At 45.0% G+C, this 25426-nt stretch overlaps 1 protein-coding gene across 1 annotated transcript in view; it reads left to right on the top strand.

The window, feature by feature from the left end:
- LOC120998717 (sulfotransferase 6B1-like) overlaps window positions 1–25426 on the top strand; it is a 168331-nt gene that overhangs the window by 92427 nt on the left and 50478 nt on the right. Inside the window, exon 5 of the mRNA XM_040429508.1 lies at window positions 12906–13000. Coding sequence (XP_040285442.1) covers window positions 12906–13000 — 95 coding nt within the window. The remainder of the gene's footprint in view (window positions 1–12905; window positions 13001–25426) is intronic.

Genomic DNA, 25426 nt, shown 5'->3' on the forward strand with positions numbered 1-25426 from the left:
TATCTCTGCGGATTGTTTACCCTGGCATAACAGACGTAGTCTAGACTCAGCCAGAGCAATACGATCCGGATCATCATATATCTGACCCAGGGCTAAAAATAATTCATCCACTGAACAGAGGGGCCGTGCCCCCTCCGGCAGCGAAAAGGCCCAGGACTGAGCGTTACCCCTGAGCAGCGATATAATGATACCCACCCTTCGTTCTTCATTACCAGAAGAATGGGGAAGAAGGCGAAAATGGAGTTTGCAAGCCTCTCTAAAACGCACAAAATTCTCACTACCCCCGGAGAACGTATCCGGGAGCGAGATCTTAGGCTCATCACAAACTCCATGAACGCAAGCTGAACCGGTCACTTGAAACTGAGAAAAAGTCTTACGGAGATCAGCTACCTCCAAAGAAAGACCCTGAAAACGTTCAGCCAAAAGTGAAACCGGATCCATGCTTGAGACGGTTTTGGCGGCTGATAATGTCACGGATGGTGTACAGGAAACAAGATAAAACAATACAAACAATGACACACTGGATCCACAACTAAGGAACAAAAGGGAGACCCCTGCAATCGACCTGCCGCTCTCCCTTATTGCTCAGCCTATGCGACCACCCCAAAGGTGGATGGGCGCATATCCACGTGCCTCGGCTATCTTTAGACCTGAAGGCCCTACAATAGTGAGGGGACACGACCACCGGCTCCCTACACAGACACGGAGGGAGTCAGGGTCACCTGGATCCAGAAAACAGAAAATCATAAATACATAAACAGAACTTATCTTGCAAACGACTGTAGACAGGGAACTGGGAACTGGGAGCTGGGAACTGGGAACAGCATGCACACACACTCCAGGAAGTTGTATCAGCCGCACCCAACTGCCTTATGGGGAGGAATTTAAAGGGAAGTGATCAGTCCGACTGCATGACAGCTGAGATAGAGTAACGAGGTGAGGAACAGAAATCAAAACAAAGAAACTCAAGGAGGAGGATCTGGACGGCTCCTGTCAGAGCTTCTCAGCTGTCTGGTTGTGACAGATAGACAAGGCGGCAAATCATAATGAGGTGGTTATTATGGGGGACTTCAACTACCCAGTTATAGACTGGGAAACTGAAACTTGTATATCGCATAAAGGAAACAGGTTCTTGGCAATAACCAAAGACAATTACCTCTCCCAACTGGTTCAGGACCCGACTAGAGGGACGGCCATACTGGACTTAGTATTAACCAATAGGCTTGACAGAACAACAGACGTGCAGGTTGGGGGACACCTGGGAAATAGTGACCATAAAGTAATAACCTTCCAATTATCATTCAAAAGAGCGTTTCTACAGGGAGGAACAAAAATCCCAAACTTCAAAAAAGCTAAATTTAGCCAACTAAGAGAGGGCATAGGCCTAACTAAATGGGATAAAGTCCTCACAAATAAAAATGCAGCCACAAAATGGGATATCTTTAAAAGCATCCTAAAATCTAATTGTGAGAGGTACATACCATATGGGAATAAAAGGTTAAGGAACAAAAAGAAACCAATGTGGATAAACAGAACTGTAAAGAAAGCAATAAATGACAAAAAGAAAGCATATAAAACACTAAAACAGGAAGGTAGCACGGAAGCACTGAAAAACTATAAGGAAAAAAATAGAACATGTAAAAAACTAACCCTTTAAAACTAACCCTAAAATGTTCTTCAATTATATAAATGTTAAAAAGTATAAATCTGAAGGTGTCGGCCCTTTAAAGAGTAATGAGGGGGGAGTCGCAGAGAGCGACGAGGAGAAAGCAAAGCTGTTAAATATTTTTTTCTCCAATGTATTCACTGAGGAAAATAAACTGTCAGATGAAATGTTGAATGTTGAAATAAATTCCCCATTAAAAGTGTCCTGTCTGACCCAGGAAGAAGTACAACAGCGACTTAAAAAGATTAGAGTAGACAAATCGCCAGGACCGGATGGCATACACCCCCGTATCCTAAGGGAATTAAGTAATGTCATAGCCAGACCCTTATTTCTGATATTTGCAGACTCTATACTGACAGGGAATGTCCCACAGGATTGGCGCATGGCAAATGTGGTGCCAATATTCAAAAAGGGTCCAAAAACAGAGCCTGGAAACTATAGGCCGGTAAGTTTAACATCTGTTTGAAGGTTTTCTGAGAGATGCTATGTTAGAGCATCTTAACGGAAATAAGCAAATAACGCCATATCAGCATGGCTTCGTGAGGGATCGGTCATGTCAAACTAATTTAATCCGTTTCTATGAGGAGGTAAGTTCTAGACTTGACATCAATGGATGTCGTGTATCTGGACTTCTCCAAAGCATTTGACACTGTACCACATAAAAGGTTAGTATATAAAATGAGAATGCTCGGACTGGGAGAAAACGTCTGTAAGTGGGTAAGTAACTGGTTCAATGATAGAAAACAAAGGGTGGTTATTAACGGTACATACTCAGATTGGGTCACTGTCACTAGTGGAGTACCTCAGCGGTCAGTATTGGGCCCTATTCTCTTCAATATATTTATTAATGATGTCGTAGAAGGCTTGCACAGTAAAATATAAATTTTCGCAGTTAATATCAATTAACACTGAAGAGGACAGTATACTACTACAGAGGGATCTGGGTAGATTGCAGGCTTGGGCAGATAAGTGGCAGATGAGGTTTAACACTGACAAATGTAAAGTTATGCACATGGGAAGGAATAATGCAAGTCACCCGTACATACTAAATGGTAAAACACTCGGTAACACTGACATGGAAAAGGACCTAGGAATTTTAATAAACAGCAAACTAAGCAGTAAAAACCAGTGTCAGGCAGCTGCTGCCAAGGCCAATAAGATAATGGGTTGCATCAAAAGGGGCATAGATGCCCGTGATGAGAACATAGTCCTACCACTTTACAAATCATTAGTCAGACCACACATGGAGTACTGTGTACAGTTCTGGGCTCCAGTGAACAAGGCAGACATAGCAGAGCTGGAGAGGGTCCAGAGGAGGGCAACTAAAGTAATAACTGGAATGGGGCAACTACAGTACCCAAAGATTATCAAAATTAGGGTTATTCACGTTAGAAAAAAGACGACTGTGGGAGATCTAATTACTATGTATAAATATATCAGGGGTCAGTATAGAGATCTCTCCCATCATCTATTTATCCCCAGGACTGTGACTGTGACGAGGGGACATCCTTTGCGTCTGGAGGAAAGAAGGTTTGTGCACAAACATAGAAAAGGATTCCTTACGGTAAGAGCAGTGAGACTATGGAACTCTCTGCCTGAGGAGGTGGTGATGGTGAGTACAATGAGGGAATTCAAGAGGGGCCTGGATGTATTTCTGGAGTGTAATAATATTACAGGATATAGCTACTAGAGAGGGGTCGTTGATCCAGGGAGTTATTCTGATTGCCTGTTTGGAGTCGGGAAGGAATTTTTTATTCCCCTAAAGTGAGGAAAATTGGCTTCTACCTCATGTTTTTTTTTGCCTTCCTCTGGATCAACTTGCAGGATGACAGTCCGAACTGGATGGACAAATGTCTTTTTTCGGCCTTATGTACTATGTTACTATACACAGTAGCCCCCTCTTTCATTTTGCCGGTGAGCTGCTCTACTGTAGCATGTCAGTCCACCCTCATGCACCTTCGTAGCAGTTATTCCATGTCGCTTATTTGCAATGGTGCTCTCAATACACTTTCACCGTAGCAGCACACAAACAGTTCACAAACTGGGCAGTTTAAGAAATACTGTCTCCCTTGGCCAAAATCTTATAATCATGTGAAGTTCTACAGACTTCTACACATTTTTATAAACATTGTTATTTAATTTTAAGAATTCATCTAAGCCTTTTTTTTAAATTGTCCACTATTCCTACTGTGACCACCTCTTGAGGTAGACAATTCCAGAGATTTACAGTTATTACTGTATAAAAGCCTTTGGAGACTGAACTTTTTCTTCTCCAGACAGAGGCAGTGCCCCCTTGTCCTTTGAGGGGATTTTACATGGAACATCTTTTCACCATATATTTTTGTAAGTGCCTATTTATATATTTGTATAGGTTAATCAACCCCCCCCCCCCACCACCACCTCCACCACCACCACTTTATATGCCTCTTCTCAAGACTAAATCAATTTAACTTTCCACATAACTAAGACCCTTTTGCCCTGTATCAGTTTAGTTGCTCTAATTTGTACCTTTTACTGAACTGCATATTCCAGATGAGGCCACACCAAAGCTTTGTAAAGTGGTATTATTACATTCCTGTCCCACAAGTCCATGCCGTGTTTAATACAGTGCAGTTTCTAGGTAAAATTTCTCTCAGGGCGAGTGTCAAACCCCCCCCCCCCCCTGTCAAAAAAACTCTCCCCCCCCTTAAAACTGCTCGATGAAATAAGTGTCTCCCCATTGTAAAAAATGTGTAACCACATTGCACGGACGGTCACAGTGACGCACTGTCCCACAGACTCAGGCTCTCACTCACAGCAGGCTTCTTTTTCAGCACTGCTCCAGGCGGGCGGTAACAGGCAGGCAGTGCGGGCGGCGGTGCTCACCTCACTCACTGTACGTCATGTGGCGCGTGACGTACAGCCGCCCGCAGAGCCTGCCTGTGGGGGGACATTATTTTTAATAAGGATCACTATGGACATTATTTAGAATGGAGGCTGCTGTGGGTGTCATTATAACTGTATAATGTCTGATAGGCCTAGTCCTGAGTTATATTACCCTGCCCTGTATAATAATGTACCCTGATACCCCTTAGTTATATTACCCCAGCGGGGTAATATAACTAAGGGGTATCAGGGATGGGTACATTATTATACAGGGCATGGGCAGGGTAATATAACTCAGCTCAGGACTAGGCCTATCAGACATTATACAGTTATAATGACACCCACAGCAGCCTCCATTCTAAATAATGTCCATAGTGATTCTTATTAAACTTAATGTCCCCCACAGTGACAGTGGCCCCCATTTTTATGTCTCCCACAGTGACAGTGGCCCCGCCCCCCATTGTAATTAATGCCCACCCCCCTACTGACCATCCACAGTGTCACTGTCCCCATTGTAAAAAAATTGTTTGTTTAATTTAACCACATTGCACCCGAGTCGACCTACTGTCCCGGATCCTCACAGCAGGCTTATTTTCATGAGCGGCGCTCACTCACTCACTGTACGTCACGCGCCTGCGCCGCCTAGTGGGAGGAGCAGGCGCGTGACGTCAGTAAGTGCCGCCCGCACCGCACGTACCGGAGCTGAGTGACTGGACTCGGTACGTACGGACAGAGGACTCGGCACTCGGGCGCAGGTCAGGCGAGATCTCAGAGGGGGGGAGCCAGGGGGGCGCACGGCACGAGAGTAAAAACAGGCAGAGAAACGACAAGAGGGCGCCCCTGCCGGCGCCCCCCTTCTGACAGCACCCCGGGCGGAAGCTGCTGATTGCCATTGTATGCCCTTATTTAATCCTTGGTCCACAAGTACATACAGATCCTTCTCTACACAGGCTTGGACTGGCCCCCAGGGGTACAGGTGAATCCCCTGGTGGGCCCCTAAGCAAGGTGGGTCCCTAGTCTACCACCCTCTGCACAAGTGGCACATAACACAGTAGACTTACTGTACTACATACATATATTTAATGTACAGCACCTCAACCAGCCTATGTTCACATAAAAAAAACTTGATAGATTATTAATGAAACTCCCCAGTGTATTATTATACACACAATTAGATAGCTGAGGTAACTTCTAGGTATAGAGGAAAACTAGCGAGTGTCCTCTTTTCCCCAGGACCTACCTTCTCAAAGTTGCTGCAGGGACCACCAGATTCAATCATCTTGTAGCATCTTCTTGCTGTGTGAGCAGTGGCAGATCCAGAGCCTGGTCTCGGGAGGGGCACTTCCAGATTATTTTCTGTCCGCCGCTACAAAACAATGGTGCTTATAGAACAGACTACACAGTGTAGCGGTATACTGTATATTGTGTGGCACAGTGTATGCTATATGTGTATAACAAACATACTTAACATGAAAACTTACAATTACTTGGCTTGGCCCTTGGGGATCTTGGACACCACTTCAAAACTTTGGCTGGGGGGGCTCGGTTGAGCTGATGTTGTGTTTTATCCTAATGAGAAAGATTTCATAATCAGGATTTGGAGAAGGGGCAGAGGGATAGCAGAGCAGGGAGAGGCTGGTGCTGCTACTAGGGAGCTCATACCAGTAGAAAACATTCTGCTTATAAAAATACCCCCTTGTAATGCCCCCAGTTGAGCTAATGTGCCCATAGTGCCCCTATAATGTGCCAGTATAAAATACCCCTATATAGTGCCCCCAGTAAATGCCCCCATAGTGCTCCTCTCCCCCTTCCTTCTAGTGCCCCCCCATAATGTGCCAGTATAAAATGACCCTATATAGTGCCCCAGTAGATGCCCTCAGTGTCCCCCATAATTTGCAAGTATAAAATACCCCTTCTTAGTGCCCCCCGTAGATGACCCCATAGTACTCCTCTCCCCCTTCCCCATAGTACCCACCATAATGTGTCCCAGTATAAAATGCTACTGTACAGAGCCCCCTATATAAAATATCCCTTCTTTGTGGCTTCAGTAGATGCCCCTATAGTGCCTACCAATAATGTGCCAGTAATAAGTGCCCCCAATCATGTGCCAGTAATAAGTGCCCCCAATCATGTGCCAGTAAAATGTGCCCCCATAGATGCCCCCCAATCATGTGCCAGTAATAAGAGCCCCCCATCATGTGTAAGTAATAAGAGCCCCCCATCATGTGTAAGTAATAAGAGCCCCCCATTTATCAACATTGTACCTCATTTGCGAAGTGGATGCCCAAACACTCAGAGCTTGTCAAACAGTCACCTTCTAGTTTTTGGACATCTTCCATAAACTGCACGTTACTAAATAGCTTTGTGTTACCTGCAAAAAAAAAAAAAAAAACTGTATTATTAATTCCATCCTCTATATCAGGGGTGCACAACCCATGGCCCACCCCCAGAGCCATGGTTTGCGGCCCCCGTTCAGTGAGCTCCGTCCTCTGCAGTGAAGTAAAGAGCTTACTGGTTATTGCAGGGCACCTACAGTATATCTGGGGGCACAGAAAGCAGTAAGAACCAGTGAGCTCCGTGTTCTGCAGTGAAGTAAAGAGCTTACTGGTTAATGCAGGGCACCTTCAGTATATCTGGGGGTGCAGGAGGCGGTAAGAACCAGTGAGCTCCGTGTTCTGCAGTAAAGTAAAGAGCTTACTGGTTATTGCAGGGCATCTACAGTATTTCTGGGGGCAGGAGGTGGAAAGAACCAGTGAGTGCTGTCCTCTGCAGTGAATGAAAGCGCTCATTTGTGAATAGGAGGCAGGAAGGAAATGTTGCCACTTAACCCCTTAAGGACACGGCCATATTTCACCTTAAGGACCCGGCTATTTTTTGCAAATCTGACCAGTGTCACTTTATGTGGTGATAACTTTAACACTTTGACTTATCCATGCCATTCTGAAACAACACTCCTCAAGGTATTCAAAACTAATTTTACAAACTTTTTAACCCTTTAGGTGTTGCTCAACAGTTTTTGGCAAATGGAGATGAAATTTCAGGTGTAGTTTCTTAGATGGGGTTGCTTTTATGGAGTTTCTACTCTAGGGGTGCATCAGGGGGGCTTCAAATGGGACATGGTGTAAATAAACCAGTCCAGCAAAATCTGCCTTCCAAAAACCATACGGCGCACCTTTCCCTCTACGCCCTACTGTGTGCCCGTACAGTAGTTTACGGCCACATATGGGGTGTTTCTGCAAACTACAGAATCGGGGCAATAAATATAGCATTTTGTTTGGCTGTTAACCCTTGCTTTATTATTGGAAAAAATTGATTAAAATGGAACATTTGCCAAAAAATCTAAATTCTGAAATGTTATCTCCATTTGCCATTAACTCTTGTGGAAGACCTAAAGGTTTAACGACGTTTGTAAAATCAGTTTTAAATACCTTGAGGGGTGTAGTTTCTAGAAGGGGGTCATTTTTAGGTGGTTTTTATTATGTAAGCCTCACAAAGTGACTTCAGACCTGAGGGTGGGTTTTTGAAAATTTCTGAAAAATTTCAAGATTTGCTTCTAAACTTCTAAGCCTTGTGACATCCCCAAAATATTAAATATCATTCCCAAAATGATCCAAACATCTCAGAGTGGCATGGATAAGTCAAAGCGTTAAAGTTATCACCACATAAAGTGACACTGGTCAGATTTGCAAAAAATAGCCTGGTCCTTAAGGTGAAATATGGCTGTGTCCTTAAGGGGTTAAGTGGCGACATTTCCTTCCTGCCTCCTATTCACAAATGAGTGCTTTCATTCACTGCAGAGGACGGCACTCACTGGTTCTTTCCACCTCCTGCCCCCAGAAATACTGTAGAATCAGGTTAATAAATATTAAGTTTTGTTTCGCTGTTAACCCTTGCTTTGTTATTGGAAAAAAACGGATTAAAATAGAAAATTTCCCAAAAAATTGCTGTTTTGGCTCTGTTTTTATTCTATTTTTTTGACCGTGTTCATCTGAGGGGTTAGGTCATGGGGTATATTTATAGAGCAGATTCTTACGGACACGGCGATACCTAATATGTCTACCTTTTTTTATTTTTATTTATGTTTTACACTATATTATCATTTTATAAACCAAAAAAAATAATTTTGTATCTCCATAGTCTAAGAGTCATATTTTTTTTGTTTTTAGTCGATTATCTTAGGAAGGGGCTCATTTTTTGCGGGATGAGAGGACGGTTTTGTTGGCACTATTTTGGGGGGCATATGACTTTTTGATCGCTTGCTATTACAATTTTTGTGATGTAAGGTGACAAGAAAAATACTTTTTTTTGCACCATTTTAATTTTTATTTTTTTACCGTGTTCATCTGAGGGGTTAGGTCATGGGGTATTTTTATAGAGCAGATTCTTACGGATGCGGCGATACCTAATATGTCTACTTTTTTTTATTTATTTTAGTTTTACTAAATAATATTTTAGAACATTTTTTTTTTGTTGTTTTAGTGTCTCAAGTCTGAGAACCATAGTTTTTATCCGATTGTCAGTGACTAAATTGGGATATAAATTTAGTACTCCATGGAAGTGTGGTACTCCCTGAATCAACCAATAATGCAGAGGCCCGGATGATCAGGGCACGTGTCACACTGAGTGGTGGTGTCCCTCCGTATCCCCCTCCTGTGACACACTCTGCACTTTTTTTTGGTCCATCCCTTCTTTCCAGTATGGGGGACCACACCTGGAAAATGTTTGCCAGAGACGATCCGGGCGCCTCCAGTTCCCGAGGTACTCCGGCCTGCTCTTTCCCGTTCAGAAAAGATCAGAGTCTTGAGGACTGCCTCATAGAACTGAAGGAATGTCCCTGTGTTGCGAGCGCTCCGGGACAGCACAAAAGTGTTGTACAAGGCAACCTGTACCAAGTAGATCGCAACTTTTTTGTACCATGCCTGGGTTTTGCGCATGGCATTATATGGCTTGAGGACTTGATCAGAGAGATCAACTCCTCCCATATACCGATTGTAGTCTATGATACAATCGGGCTTGAGGACCGTTGCCGTGGTACCTCGCACAGGGACAGGGGTGATGCCGTTACCATGAATTGTGGACAGTACAAGGACATCCCTCTTGTCCTTATATCTGACCAGCAACAGGTTTCCACTGGTAAGGGCACGGGTCACACCCCTGGGGATAGGTACCTGGAGGGGGTAGGTAGGGAGGCCACGTTGATTTTTCCGCACGGTCCCACAAGCGGACGTAGATCTGGCGGCGAGGGACTGGAACAAGGGGATACTAGTATAAAAGTTATCCACGTACAGGTGGTAACCCTTATCTAGCAGTGGGTGCATAAGGTCCCACACAAGTTTCCCGCTAACACCCAGAGTTGAATACGGGAATTTGAATACGGGAATTTCGCCCCTCGTACACCGAAAACTTGTAAGTGTACCCTGAGGTACTCTCACAAAGTTTGTACAGCTTCATGCCATACCTCGCCCGCTTAGAGAGAACCTACTGGTGGAAAAGGAGTCTCCACTTGAAAGCAATGAGAGACTCATCAACCGCGACCTCCCTTCCAGGTACATAGGCCTGTACAAATTTGGCCCCAAAGTGATCGATGACCGGCCTGATTTTGTACAGGCGGTCATAGGCAGGATCACCTTGGGGGGGACATGCTGCATTATCTAAATAATGCAGGGAATTCCGGATGGCCTCAAACCGGGAGCGTGTCATGGTCGTACTGTAAAGTGGGGTCTGGTAGAGGACGTCCCCACTCCAGTAATGCCGGACACTAGGTTTCTTGACTAGGCCCATGTGCAGCACGAGGCCCCAAAATGTCCTCATCTGAGCTGCACTGACCCGGGTCCAGCCACCGGGCCTAGCCAAAAAGTAGCCCGGGTGTTGAGCAACAAACTGTTGGGCGTACAGGTTTGTTTGCTCCACCATTAGATTTACAAAGTGGTCACTGAAAAAAAGACAGTGAAGCCCACTGTAGAAATCTGGATTCCTGGTTGGCCTACAAAATCAGTAATCACGGGCTCAAAACGCTCTGGGGTATACCAGACAAGTTCAACGGCAGGGGGCTCCGGTGGACTTAACTGGTGGGCCGGAAAACTAGTATGAGCCCCAGAGCTGCTCGTACTAGGGGGGGCCACAGGGTCCCTAGCATGGCGGTCCCCTTGCTCCGCCTAGCGGCGTATCCGCCACCTTGGGGGCTCATCATCATAGCTAGATGATGAGGAGGACGCAGATGACAAAAGGAAAGTGGGGTCATCCTCGTCCTCACTGGGACTCTCGGAGTCGGAGGCAAGCTGGGCGTATGCCTCCTCGACCGAGAACATCCGGCCGGCCATAGGGGAGTGTGTGTGTGCGTGTGTGTGTGCGTGCGTGCTAAACTTTATTTGGTGTGCGTGTCTGTAGGGGCACGGGTGTTCTCAAACTTACCCTAAACCTAACATACGAAAAAAATAATAATGACTAACTAAAAAAAGGGCAAAAAATGTGAAAAAAAAAATGTAAAATTAAAAATCGCTGATCAACCGTCCGAAGTTGATCAGCGGTGGGGTTTGCGATGCGCTAACAGTGGCTGGACGCTAAGAGTGCCGGCCACAGTCAGCGTGCGCCCCCAAAAAGTTGTGGGGGGGGCAAGCTGCAGCACCCCTGGGGGGTCTAGGGTCACACAGCTGTGCTGTGGACCCCAGACACCCGATTTAGGGTGATGCAATCAGTAAAGTTTTTTTTTTTTCCCTTCCACTAACTTTCCCTAAATATCCCTGCCTAACCTAAACTTTCCTTTACCTTTCCCTAAATACCTGGTGGTGCTGGGGCACAGATGGGGTGCTGGCTGACAATCCTGAGCTTTTTACAGATGGGGGTGCTGGCTGGAGATCCGACTCAGCGCTGATGCAATTTGAAATGCCCGCCCAGCCAACCAATGAGAGGCGATCCTGGGAGGTGATGTCACATCACCTCTTAGGATCGCAGGATGGTGATTGGTGGTGTATTATCACACCACCGATCACCATCCTATTTCGAGTTATCGGGTCCCCAGAGACCCGAATAACCCGGAAACGCAGCAAACCGCAGGTCCGAATTGACCTGCGGTTTGCTACGATCGCCTACATGGGGGGGGGGGGGTCACAGGCCCACTGGCGCATTGTCCTCAGGTACCTGCTCAATGATTTGAGCAGGCAACGGGTTCCGATCACCGCCCGCCGAGCGGCGGTAATTGGAAATACATAGGACGTACCAGTACGCCCTGTGTCCTTAAGTACCGGGATATCAGGGCATACCGGTACGCCTTATGTCTGCAACAGGTTAATCACTGCTTTCAGACACCCTGCTTCCCATCAAGCTCCAATTTCCTTGTTGCCTGTTCCTCTGTATGCACAAAGTACTGCTGAAGATATAATTTCTGCTTTATCTACGAGACCTTGAGTGCAGTGATATAGTAGGAGAGTCCAAACAATAATTAGCGGCAGAGTTATAAACAACTCCTCCCGACTTACACTACCCATCTATATAATCTGTGTGCAGAGTCTCCAGTTAGCTTTTTTGAGATGCAGCTACATTGCTCTTTTGGTTTCATTTTTGTAAGATCTGACATGGAAAAACTTATGACAAGCAGGAGGTGGGAGGAGCAGACTGAAACTGCATCACATTCTGTAGGAATAATAATAATAATAATAATAATAATATAATACTAATAATCTTTATTTACTGTATTTTTCGCTTTATAAGATGCACCATATGATTTTAGAGGAGGAAAATAGGAAAAAAATATTTTTCATCAGACCTCATATAAGGACATCATATCAGAACCCCCATATCAGCCCTTCATGTTAGAACCCCATTAGACCTCAAATCAGCCCTTTATTTGTAACCCCCATCAGACCTCAGATCAGCCCTTTATTATAACCCCTATCAGACCTCACATCAGCCCTTTATTATTAACCCAAATCAGACCTCAGATCAGCCCTTTAATATTAACCCCTATCAGACCTCAGATCAGCCATTTATTAATAACCCCCATCAGACCTCAGATCAGAATAAAATAAAAATAAATTACTGTCCCACTACGTCAGGACAGTGCAGCGCTGGCCCCATCAAAGAAGACCAAGGAGGGTGAGTGCCAGAAGCACTTGCTGCGCTTTCCCCCCCCCCCCCCCCCCCCCCCGCTTCTGGCACCTAATGTTTTTGTATTGTAATGTATTTTTTTTGAGCCCCTGTCATTTTATAAAATATGATTTCAGATTTGAAGGTTGTTTTTAATGAAATATTCCAACTTTACTATCAATCATCTTAAACAGTCTTGAGTGCAGATCGCATTTAATATATATATATATTTTTTCTGTGCTTTAAAACTCTTATCTCAGGAATAACATACTTTTTGATATTTCTTCTGTAGTGGTTTTTGGACAGTATTTTGATTATGTTGCGACCTGGGAGAAACACTTCGATGACAAGACTATGATGGCAATTACATTTGAAGAAATGAAAAAGGTAAATGATACTCCCTGTCCTTTAAACATGTTGTCTGAGTAATCTTGGACAACCCCTACAATGTCTAAAAATGACTATTGTATATGCACCCCTTACTCCATGTACTCTTCTGTCAGTTGGACATAACCAAGAAGAGTCTTTAGACTTTAGATATAAATCATTTCCTTTCACTAACTGACATTTTATTTATCTAGTAATTAAGCTTTCTTCACATAAACACCAAAAACTCCTTTCATTTCCTCTGTTGTAACATCCACAATCTCAATTTAGACATTTATAAAGTAAGGTAAATTAAAGCTGACTTTACACTTGAGATAACTGTTAATCAAATGCTCAACTGGCCAACAGCTATTCCTCCTGACTAGGGTTGAGCAAACCCAAACTGTAATGTTCGGGTTCGTACCGAACTTTAGGATTTTTGGACCCCGGACCAGAACATTTCCGTAAAAGTTTGGGTTCGGGTTCGGTGTTCGGCGGTTTCTTGGTGCTTTTTTAAAGGCTGCACAGCAGCCAATCAACAAGCATCATACTACTAATGGCATGGCTGTGATTGGCCAGAGCAGCATGTGACCCAGGCTCTATATAAGCTTGAGTCACGCAGCGCTGCACGTCACTCTGCTGTTACAAGTGTAGGGAGAGGATGCTGCTGGACTTGTAATTTCAGGGAGAGAATAGGAGAGAATCTAACTCAGCGATCTACAGACAAATAGTTGTGTGGGTGCAGGGCACTATCGTTTTACCCTGCCTGAGCTCATTAAAATACTAACTTTTAGGCCTCTTTCACACGGGCATTGCGGGAAAAGGTGCGGGTGCGTTGCGGGAACACCCGCGATTTTTCCGCGCGAGTGCAAAACATTGTAATGCGTTTTGCACTCGCGTGAGAAAAATCGCGCATGTTTGGTACCCAAACCCGAACTTCTTCACAGACGTTCGGGCTTGGGATCGGTGTTGTGTAGATTGTACTATTTTCCCTTATAACATGGTTATAAGGGAAAATAATAGCATTCTGAGGGTTAAATTTTTTTAAAAAAATTAACTCACCTTCTCCTCTTGTTCGCGTAGTTCCCGGTCTCTTCTTTACTTCTTTAATGATGAGCTGTGGGCTAAAGGACCTTTGGCGACGTCAGATCACATGCTCCAATCACATGGTCCATCACCATGTGATTGGAGAATGTGATTGGAGCATGTGATCTGACGTCACCACAGGTCCTAGCCAGTAGTTCATCATTAAAGAAGTAAAGAAGAGACCGGGAACTATGCGAACAAGAGGAGAAGGTGAGTTAATTTTTTTATTTTTTTCAATTGATCACCTACTAAGCATTCTGTATTCAGAATGCTATTATTTTCCCTTATAACCATGTTATAAGGGAAAATAATACAGTGAATAGACTGTCACCTAGCAACCATGCGAGAAAATCGCACCGCATCCGCACTTGCTTGTGATTTTCACGCAACCCCATTCACTTCTATGGGGCCTGCGTTGCGTGAAAAACGCAGAATATAGAGCATGCTGCGATTTTCATGCAACGCACAAGTGATGCGTGAAAATCACCGCTCATGTGAACAGCCCCATAGAAATGAATGGGTCGGTATTCAGTGCGGGTTCAATGCGTTCACCTCACGCATCGCATCCGCGCGGAATACTCGCCCGTGTGAAAGGGGCCTTATAATTCTGTTAGTTAGGTGGGTGGTGGCGGCGGCCATTTTACGCATGCTCAGTTTTTTTTAAAAAACAGTATTTTCCAGATCTGCAAGTGTTAAATTCAAGTTTAATATATACAGCTTTCATATTCTGTTAGCAAAAAAAGACTTTTTGGGCAATCTACAACATCTGGATTAGTCAGTTTGCAATTTAAGGTAGAAATACACCCATCATTTTCTGGGGTTTGAAAAACACACTCTTTTGACAAAAAACACTATTTTCAGGCCTTGTGTGAAATTACAGGCTTATATACTGTCAAATTCAGTTTTTAAACAAACACTCATTTGGGCACAAAAAATTTAGTTGGCAGCCTTTGATGCAGATGTCATTGTGAGATACACCCTTAATACATTTGGGTTACATTCAGAGATTTTAAATACCGCCATTTGGTGCACCAATATTGAATTCAGGCCTACACTGGTTCAGGCCCTGTGAGATACCTCCTCTACATACAGGGGTTTGAATTAGGCATTTAAAATACAGCCATTTGAAATACAGCCATTTTGTGCAAAGATATATTTACTGCAGGCCTACAGAGGTTCAGGCCCTCTGAGATACTACCTCTACATACAGGGGTTTGAATTAGGCATTTGAAATACAGCCATTTTGTGCAAAGATATATTTACTTCAGGCCTACAGAGGTTTAGGCCCTCTGAGATACTACCTCTACATACAGGGATTTGAATTAGGCATTTGAAATACAGCCTTTTTGTGCAAAGATATATTTACTTCAGGCCTACAGAGGTTCAGGCCCTGTGAGATACCACCTTTACATACAGGGGTTTGAATTAGACATTTGAAATACAGCCATTTGAAATACAGCCATTTTGGGCAAAAAAATCTATTATTGAGGCCTAGTCTGCTTCAGGCCGTGTGAGATACACTCTTTATATACTTTCGTTCTATTCTACTATTAATTAAACACCCATTTAGGGCAAGATCCTAAATTTAAAAAATATGAGGAGAGCGTCAAATAAGGGACGTGGCCCAGGTCGTGGTGCTGCTGGTGGAGCTCCTGTTACAGGGAGAGGACGTGTTCGATCTGTGCCAGCTACACTCACAAGTGAAACCCCTTCCTCAGTAGTTATGAGCGGCAGGGGCAATATTCGAATTCGCAATATTTCGCAAATATTTGGGCGAATATTCACCATATATTCGAGAATTCGCGAATTCATGATCAGGCATTATTTTCTTGATTGCGAAAATTCGCATAAAATTCGCATGAACTGGTATTTAAAAAAAAAATTGAATATTCACGATTACAAATATATTTTGCGATATTCTAAATATTCGCGAATTCTCGAAGTGCCGATATTCGCGATTTAAAATTTGCAATTCGAATATTCGTGATCAACACTATTCCTCAGGTGCGAGTAGGCAGCAAAACCTGCAGCGGTATTTGGTCAGGCCTAATGCTGCTGTACCAATGGTGAGGCCTGAACAAGTACAGGTGATAGTAGATTGGGTTGCTGACAGTGGATCCAGTTCCTTCACATTGTCTCCTACCCAGTCTCCTGCTGAAAGACCACAGTTGGCACCTGCAGCCGATGTCCATCAGTCTTTCACCTCACCCCCTTGCAAATCAGCCAAGCAGTCTGAGCCCCAAGTCATGCAGCAGTCTCTTCTGCTTTTTGATGACTCTGTTAGCAGGGTTTCCCAGGGCCATCCACCTAGCCCTGCCCCAGAAGTGGAAGAGATTGAGTGCACCGATGCCCAACCACTTATTTTTCAAGATGAGTACATGGGAGGACCATCGCAGAACGTCTCGGATGATGACGAAACACAGGTGCAACTGCTGGGGCTTTCGAAAGTGTGCAGACCGACAAGGAAGTCAGGTGGTGAAAACTGGGTAGAAGATGATGTGGAGGACGATGAGGTCCTTGACCCCACATTGAATCAAGGTCATGCGAGTGACCGATGTAGTTCGGAGGAAGAGGCGGTGGTCGCACAGAGCCACCAGCACAGCAGAAGAGGGAGCAGGGTGCAAAAGCGGAGCAGCCGTCCTCTAGACAGTACGCCTCCTACTGCCCACCGCAGCAAGGGACCGAGCACACCAAAGCCAGCTCCAAGGAGTTCCCTGGCGTGGCAGTTCTTCAGACAATGTGCTGACGACAAGACACAAGTGGTTTGCACGCTGTGCAATCAGAGCCTGAAGCGAGGCATAAACGTTCTCAACCTGAGCACAACCTGCATGACCAGGCATTTAAGTGCAAAGTACGAGCTGCAGTGGAGTAGACACCTCAAAAACCAAGAAAGATCTCTGGCTCCTCCTGCTTCCTCTTCTGCTGCAGCCTCTTCGTCCACCTCTGGAGTGACAGTGCCACCTGGCACCCCACAAACAGAGGATCTGCCAGCAACACCAACACCTGGGTCACCAAGCATCTCCACAATGTCACACGGAAGAGTTCAGCTCTCCATATCCCAAACGCTGGAGAGGAAGAGGAAGTACCCCCCTACCCACCTGCGATCCCTAGCCCTGAATGCCAGCATTTCTAAATTACTTGCCTTTGAAATGCTGTCATTCCGTCTGGTGGAGATGGATATTTTTAAAGGCCTTATGGCGGTGGCTGTCCCACAGTACGTCGTGCCCAGCCGCCACTACTTTTCAAGGCGAGCCATCCCTTCCCTTCACAACCAAGTAGGGGACAAAATCAGGTGTGCACTGCGCAACACCATCCGTGGCAAGGTGCACCTGACTACGGATACGTGGACCAGTAAGCACGGTCAGACGCGTTATATCTCCATAACAGCACACTGGCGGCTGGGCCTGAGGCGGATAGCAGTTTGGCGCATGTCCTTCCACCACCGAGGATTGCAGGACGCTTCAGTTTGCTTACTGTTGCTTCCTCCTCCTACTCTGCTTCCTCATCCTCTACCAGCTCCTCATCCGGTCAGCGTAACACCTTCACCACCAACTTCAGCACAGCCAGGGGTAAATGACAGCAGGCAGTTTTAAGACTTATCTGTTTGGGGGACAAACCCCACACCGCGCAGGAGCTGTGGACGGGCCTTGAACAACAGACCGATGAGGGGTTTGTGCCAGTCAGCCTCAAGCCCGGTGTTCTCACCCTGCTGCTGCTCGCCTGTCAGCGCTGCAGTGTAACTTCGGCCTTCACGTTCACCGCCTCATATGCGACGTGCCCACAAGGTGGACCTCCACCTTGCACATGCTGGCCAGACTGTGCGAGCAGCAGCAGGCGATAGTGGAGTTTCAGCTGCAGCACGCACGAGTGAGTCACTCGGTGGAACAGCACCACTTCACCACCAATGACTGGGCCTCCATGTGAGACCTGTGTTCCTTGTTGTGCTGTTCCGAGTACTCCACAAAGATGGCCAGTGCCGATAACGCCGTTCTCAGCGTTACTATCCGACTTCTATGCCTCCTTGAAAAAACGCTCCTGGCGATGATGGAAGCGGATGTGGCACAGGAGGAGGAGGAGGAAGAGGGATCATTTCGTAGGGTTTTCGGCCAGTCATTCCCAAGTGGCTCCGAGGGTGGGTTCCTGCACCCACAAACCCAAGGTACACAATTGTCCAGCCAGGGCACAGTTCTGGAGGATGACGAGGTGGAGGATGAGGAGGAGGAGGAACCATGTTCACAGCAGGGTGGCACCCAGACCAGCTCATGGCCATCACTGGTGCGTGGCTGGGGGGATACAGAGGATACAGACGATACACCTCCCACAGAGGACAGCTTTTCATTGCCTCTGGGCAGCCTGGCACACATGAGCGATTACATGCTGCAGTGTCTCCGCAACGACTGCCGAGTCTCCCACGTTCTAACTTGTGCTGATTACTGGGTGGCGACGCTGCTGGATCCCCGTTACAAGGGCAACGTACCGTCCTTAATTCCATCACTGGAGCGTGATTGTAAGATGCGTGAGTACAAGCGCACGCTGGTAGACGCGCTGCTGTTGGCATTCCCACCTGACAGCGGGACACAGTGGAAGCACAAGGCGAAGGCAGAGGACGAGGAAGAGGTCGCCAACGCAGCTGGGGCACTGCCAGCAGCTCAGAAGGCAGGGTTAGCATGGCCGAAATGTGGAAAAACTTTGTCAGCACGCCACAACAACCAGCACCACCAGCTGATATGGAACGTCTTAGCAGGAGGCAGCCTTTCACCAACATGGTGGAGCAGTATGTGTGCACACGTCTACACGTACTGAATGACGGGTCTGCCCCATTCAACTTCTGGGTCTCCAAATTGGGCACATGGCCTGAGCTTGCCCTTTACGCCTTGGAGGTGCTGGCCTGCCCTGCAGCCAGTGTATTATCTGAACGTGTGTTTAGCAAGACTGGAGGGGGTTATCACAGGTTATATTTCCCTGTTTTGGGCTGTACCCTAATTTTAAAAATAAAATTTAAAACCAAAAACCAGTGTAGGCTACCTCCTCCTCCACCGCCGCTTCCACCGACACCGCCACATCCACCGCCTCCTCAACCTCCTACTCCATATGGACCTGGTCCTCCTAGATCAAGATTATTATTTATTTTTTTACGTATTTTATTTAAAGTAATTTCCCTATCCACTTTTGTTTGCAGAGCACTTGCCATGCTCTTAATCACATTTTGACACCATTTGCAGCCCTCTGGCCCTTTCCATGACATTTTTACAGCCATTTTAGTGCTCAAAAGTTCGGGTCCCCATTGACTTCAATAGGGTTTGGGTTCGGGGTCAAGTTCGGGTCCCGAACTCGAACTTTTTTCCGAAGTTCGGCCGAACCCGTCGAACCCGAACATCCAGGTGTCCGCTCAACTCTACTCCTGACTTTTCTATACACATGCATGCTCAGCTTGGCCAGGAGTGCATGTGTTCTTAATATGAAGCCACCTCTGGCAGCTACTTATCTCCCATGAGGACAGCAGATTGGGAAAATTGAAATCAAGTATGCCTGACTCTTCTAATACCATACATCTGCTGTTGGAGAAGAGTAATCACAAGTTTCCCAGGGGCGTTCTCTTCATGTGCAGTGTCCTGTGTCCTCTGCACTGAATGCTCCTTAAGGGTACAGCTACATGTGTCGCACAACATTTCTTGTAAGGATATTCAATGGTATGGCAATGTGACATGCTGCAACTGCGCTGCAGCAGTTACAACAATGAAGACCTGCTGGATTTTATGTTGCAGGTTGCATGTGTAATACCCCAGAGTGCTATTACCATTCCTACACCCCTGCTACTGTCTCTAATGGGCTAACCATAATGGCATCTGTGTATTTATTCCAGGTCCTTTTTCACTGTGCATTAATTGTTCTGCTATGTAATTGTTACTTGTTGTATTACATGTTATATGCCTGGTTCATCAGCAGGTGGCAGCGTATATGGCAGAGAGATCTTTAGATAGAATGGAACTTACCATTCCATTCTCCCCCTTTTTTGGGCAGAAGTGGGCCAGTCCTGTTTTCTACCAAGGGAGGTGCTGCAGGAAGTTTTCAGTCTTAGTGTAGTCTAGAGTTGGTAGGAGAGGAGAATAACCCTGACTCCTTACAGATTAACCAAGGGGGTCAACAGCCAAAGGCACCACACTCCAGAGGTACCAGAACAACCTTAAAGTTCAGTGACCAGACTAAAACTGAGTTTAGCATAGCAGAGAGATAAAGCAGAATATTTAAGTTTGCCTGTCAATTTATGCCAAAACCTGCTGGAGCCAAGTGAAACACCACTTCTTGTATGGATGCAAGTTGATTCAAGTAAAGCTGTTGAACTTTATAAAACTCTGGACTCGAGTATTTCTCCACCTCCACCATTACTCTCCCCTTTATTGCTTCGGAGCCTAATCCTGGGGAGCGACGGTATCCAGGCAGGAGAACCGTGACACACATAGAAAACTATTGAGGCCGCACCACAACACTCGGCATTTCGATAAACCTGGGACACTATAGGCCCTAGTGGGTGGCACGTTGCACATGTTGTGAACAACTTTTCATCCATAGGCATCAATATAAGTCACGTGAGACACCTTATCTGCGACTTGCCTGTGTTTTCATTGCCAAGTCACAGATCCAAAATAGTCACGTAACATCAAGTCGCAGACAAGTCGCACATAGTTTTGTGACGCATTACTTTTGACTTGCTGTCATACGACACGTTGCTGTGTATCCCTACAATGATACCTCCCCTCTGATCTTGATTACTAAACTAGTTTCCAAAAAAACAGTAACTGAACTAGTTTCCAGACTGCTAATGCTAAAGGAGCTGGGAAGCATTTAGTGCAGAAAGCCTGGGACAATGCACACGAAGGCGACATCCCCTAGGACTCTTTCGACGTGGACATAGGACATGGATTTGTCGGTCATGCAATCTGCATAAACATTAACATAGTTTTTCTGCTTTGTATAATAACTGGTTTGCACCCAAATATTTGTACAGAGTGATAGGAAGCTTTTCCCAAATACAATATTGAAAAGAGAACTCAGCACTTCAATAGTATATGCAGTTAAATCATGGCTTCTTTTAGATTTCCTTCTAGCTCAAAACAAAATGTGCAAGAATGGGGGGGGTGGCAACCCCCCAATACACCTGTAAAGGGAAGCCTTACTTACCTGCTTCCTGGTGCTGGCTCCTTCTCTTCCAGGCCCGTGAAGCTCCACTGGGCTTCCTTGATTTAAACATTTAGTTTGACATTGCCGTGACCCCTTACGTTATTTCAAATGGTCCCATGACTCAGGGATTGGTTGCGGCAATGAAAAAAAAACCTGATGTTTACATCAAGGAAGCCCCAACAGAGCATCACAAGTCTGGAGGAGAAGGAGTGGGGAGACAGCACCAGGAAGCAGGTAAGGCTACTTTGCCAAAAAACTTTAATTCTTGCACAGCCCCTTTAAGGCCAGTGTTTGAGTCTTCCCACAGACCTTGTTCACAAGCTAAACAAACATTTATTTATGCAGCAAATTAGTGTATTAAAATCATTGTTATAGTGTATGAGAACCATCAGTGCATTTCCTCTGTGCTGATTAACTGTACCATTATAGATTATACACCAAATAAAGAAAAAGGTCAGCCCACTTATAACAAGAAATGAGAAAAATATCTCATATTACTTGACTACCATATATTACTCAAGTTGGCACATGCCTATGGCAAAAAAAAACCAATACAAACACCTATAAGAAGTTGCCAGACCGCATGAAATGAATAATAATCTTTATTTTTCGAAATTCATATGAATATAGTATTTTAAAACAAGTGCAGGGAAATGTCGACATCAACCGGAGGAAGACACAGTGGCAACAACTCATAATAGTCTGAAAAGTAAAAACCTAAGTGAAGTGCAAGTGCAAAAAGTAGCAGAAGTCTATACAAAGGACAAAATCAGTTACCTATAATGTGTCTCTTCCGGGATGGCGCCAACCCCGTCGCGTGTTTCGGCGAACCTTCATGTGACGAAGACCAACAGACTACATGCTAACAGTCAGGGGTGCACCTTGCCTTTCTGCTGCCTGAGGCGAAAATTGAAAAGGGACCCACTCCACCCTATGCCAAATTCTCAATCTATCCCCTCCAGCCCTACTGTTAAAGACATACACTTGAAAAACCTTACATTCAGCGGTACAAAACATACTGGGTAATACAGCAATACATTTCCCTTACATCTAGTGATGTCTCCTCTGATGTACAGTAGATGTTCTATTTCCTCATCTTCTCCATTCATAAATCAGATCTCCTTGGTGACTTTTTTAAGCCACATCTCATTTTGGCAGAGTTTGGCACACAGACATCTTAGATTCCTCGCTTTTCTATCATCCTCCCCTTTCCTGGTGTCTTTAAAAAATAATAGCGCAGTATTGATTTTTCCCCCATAGTAATATTGCTCCCCAACTACTCTCAATTGTAATAGTGCCACCTACAGTACCCCCAATAGCAATAATGCCCCCTAAGAGTGCCCCATTAGTATCAGTGCCCTCCATAATAGTTTGGACTTTTTGTGATATGGTCAATACCAATGATCTTTATTTATTTATTTTTATATGGGGAAAGGTGGATAAATAAAAAAAAACTTTTAAACTTTTTTTTTCCTTTAGGGAACTTTAACATGCGCTAGTCTGACTACTTCTCCCATAGACTGCAATGATTTACCATTGCAGCCTATGGGAGATTCACTGTGTTGCTATCTGTCACAGGAGGTCTCCATAGGAACATAGCTTTGGCAGACCATGGCTTCCTCGACCTTGCGGTCGACCTATTGACCATGGCGTCTGAGGGGTTAAATGTTAAGACATTGCCTCCTGTAAAACAGCAGGAACCTGGCGGCTACAGTGCATGCTCAGCTTCTGAGCAAGTGCCATGTTTAAACCCCTGAGTACCGCAGTTCATGTATGGTGGAGGTCCTAAAGGGTGTGTCTTTAACCTGCTTGACCTGAGTCTGATGTGTTGCCCCCATCAGCAGCCAGTTTATGGACAGAACCTCTCTGCAGATTCCACCAAAAACTTGGTATATATATATACACTGCTCAAAAAAATAAAGGGAACACTTAAACAACACAATGTAACTCCAAGTCAATCACACTTCTGTGAAATCAAACTGTCCACTTAGAAAGCAACACTGAGTGACAATCAATTTCACATGCTGTTGTGCAAATGGGATAGAGAACAGGTGGAAATTATAGGCAATTAGCAAGACACCCCCAATAAAGGAGTGGTTCTGCAGGTGGTGACCACAGACCGCTTCTCAGTTCCTATGCTTCCTGGCTGATGTTTTGGTCACTTTTGAATGCTGGCGGTGCTTTCACTCTAGTGGTAGCATGAGACGGAGTCTACAACCCACACAAGTGGCTCAGGTAGTGCAGCTTATCCAGGATGGCACATCAATGCGAGCTGTGGCAAGAAGGTTTGCTGTGTCTGTCAGCGTAGTGTCCAGAGCATGGAGGCGCTACCAGGAGACAGGCCAGTACATCCGGAGACGTGGAGGAGGCCGTAGGAGGGCAACAACCCAGCAGCAGGACCGCTACCTCCGCCTTTGTGCAAGGAGGAACAGGAGGAGCACTGCCAGAGCCCTGCAAAATGACCTCCAGCAGGTCACAAATGTGCATGTGTCTGCTCAAACAGTCAGTAACAGACTCCATGAGGGTGATATGAGGGCCCGACGTCCACAGGTGGGGGTTGTGCTTACAGCCCAACACCGTGCAGGACGTTTGGCATTTGCCAGAGAACACCAAGATTGGCAAATTCGCCACTGGCACCCTGTGCTCTTCACAGATAAAAGCAGGTTCACACTGAGCACATGTGACAGACGTGACAGAGTCTGGAGACGCCGTGGAGAATGTTCTGCTGCCTGCAACATCCTCCGGCATGACCGGTTTGGCATTGGGTCAGTAATGGTGTGGGTGGCATTTCTTTGGAGGGCCGCACAGCCCTCCATGTGCTCGCCAGAGGTAGCCTGACTGCCATTAGGTACCGAGATGAGATCCTCAGACCCCTTGTGAGACCATATGCTGGTGCGGTTGACCCTGGGTTCCTCCTAATGCAAGACAATGCTAGACCTCATGTGGCTGGAGTGTGTCAGCAGTTCCTGCAAGACGAAGGCATTGATGCTATGGACTGGCCCGCCCGTTCCCCAGACCTGAATCCAATTGAGCACATCTGGGACATCATGTCTCGCTCTATCCACCAACGTCACGTTGCACCACAGACTGTCCAGGAGTTGGCAGATGCTTTAGTCCAGGTCTGGGAGGAGATCCCTCAGGAGACCGTCCGCCACCTCATCAGGAGCATGCACAGGCGTTGTAGGGAGGTCATACAGGCACGTGGAGGCCACACACACTACTGAGCCTCATTTTGACTTGTTTTAAGGACATTACATCAAAGTTGGATCAGCCTGTAGTGTGTTTTTCCACTTCAATTTTGAGTGTGACTCCAAATCCAGACCTCCATGGGTTGAAAAATTTGATTTCCATTTTTTAATTTTTGTGTGATTTTGTTGTCAGCACATTCAACTATGTAAAGAACAAAGTATTTCAGAAGAATATTTAATTAATTCAGATCTAGGATGTTATTTTTGTGTTCCCTTTATTTTTTTGAGCAGTGTATATATACTGTATATATTTATATTTTTTTTAACAAAGGCTATATAACAGTGTATAGCTGTATACAGCAGTATATAACAGTGTATAATAGTGTACAGCAGTATATAGCATTGTATAATAATATACTGCATTATATAACAGTGTATAATGGTATATAGCAGTATATAACAGTGTATAATAGTATGCTGCTGTATATAACAGTGTTTAATAGTATACGGTAGTATATAACTTTGTATACTAGTATATGGCAGTATATAACAGTGTATAATAATATACAGCAGTATATAACAGTGTATAATATATATGGCAGTACATAACAGCGTATAATCGTATACAGCAGTATATAACATTGTATAATACTATACAGCATTATATAACAGTGTATACTAGTATACAGCAGAATATAATAGTGTGTACTAGTTAACGGCAGTATATAATACTGTATAGTAGTATACAGCCGTATAAAACAGTGTATAGTGATATACAGCAGTATATAAGTGTATAATAGTATACAGCAGTATAGACCTTTTTATAATAGTATACAGCAGTATATAAGTATTAGCAGTATACAGCAGTATATAACAGTGTATAGTGGTATATATCAGTATATGCCAGTATAAAGCAGTAAACCGGTATATAGCAGTGTACAGTAGTATATAGCAATGTACAGTAGTACACAGAAGTATATAGCAATGTATATTT

This window comes from Bufo bufo, chromosome 4, assembly GCF_905171765.1.
Source record: "Bufo bufo chromosome 4, aBufBuf1.1, whole genome shotgun sequence".
Classification (NCBI taxonomy): domain Eukaryota; kingdom Metazoa; phylum Chordata; class Amphibia; order Anura; family Bufonidae; genus Bufo; species Bufo bufo.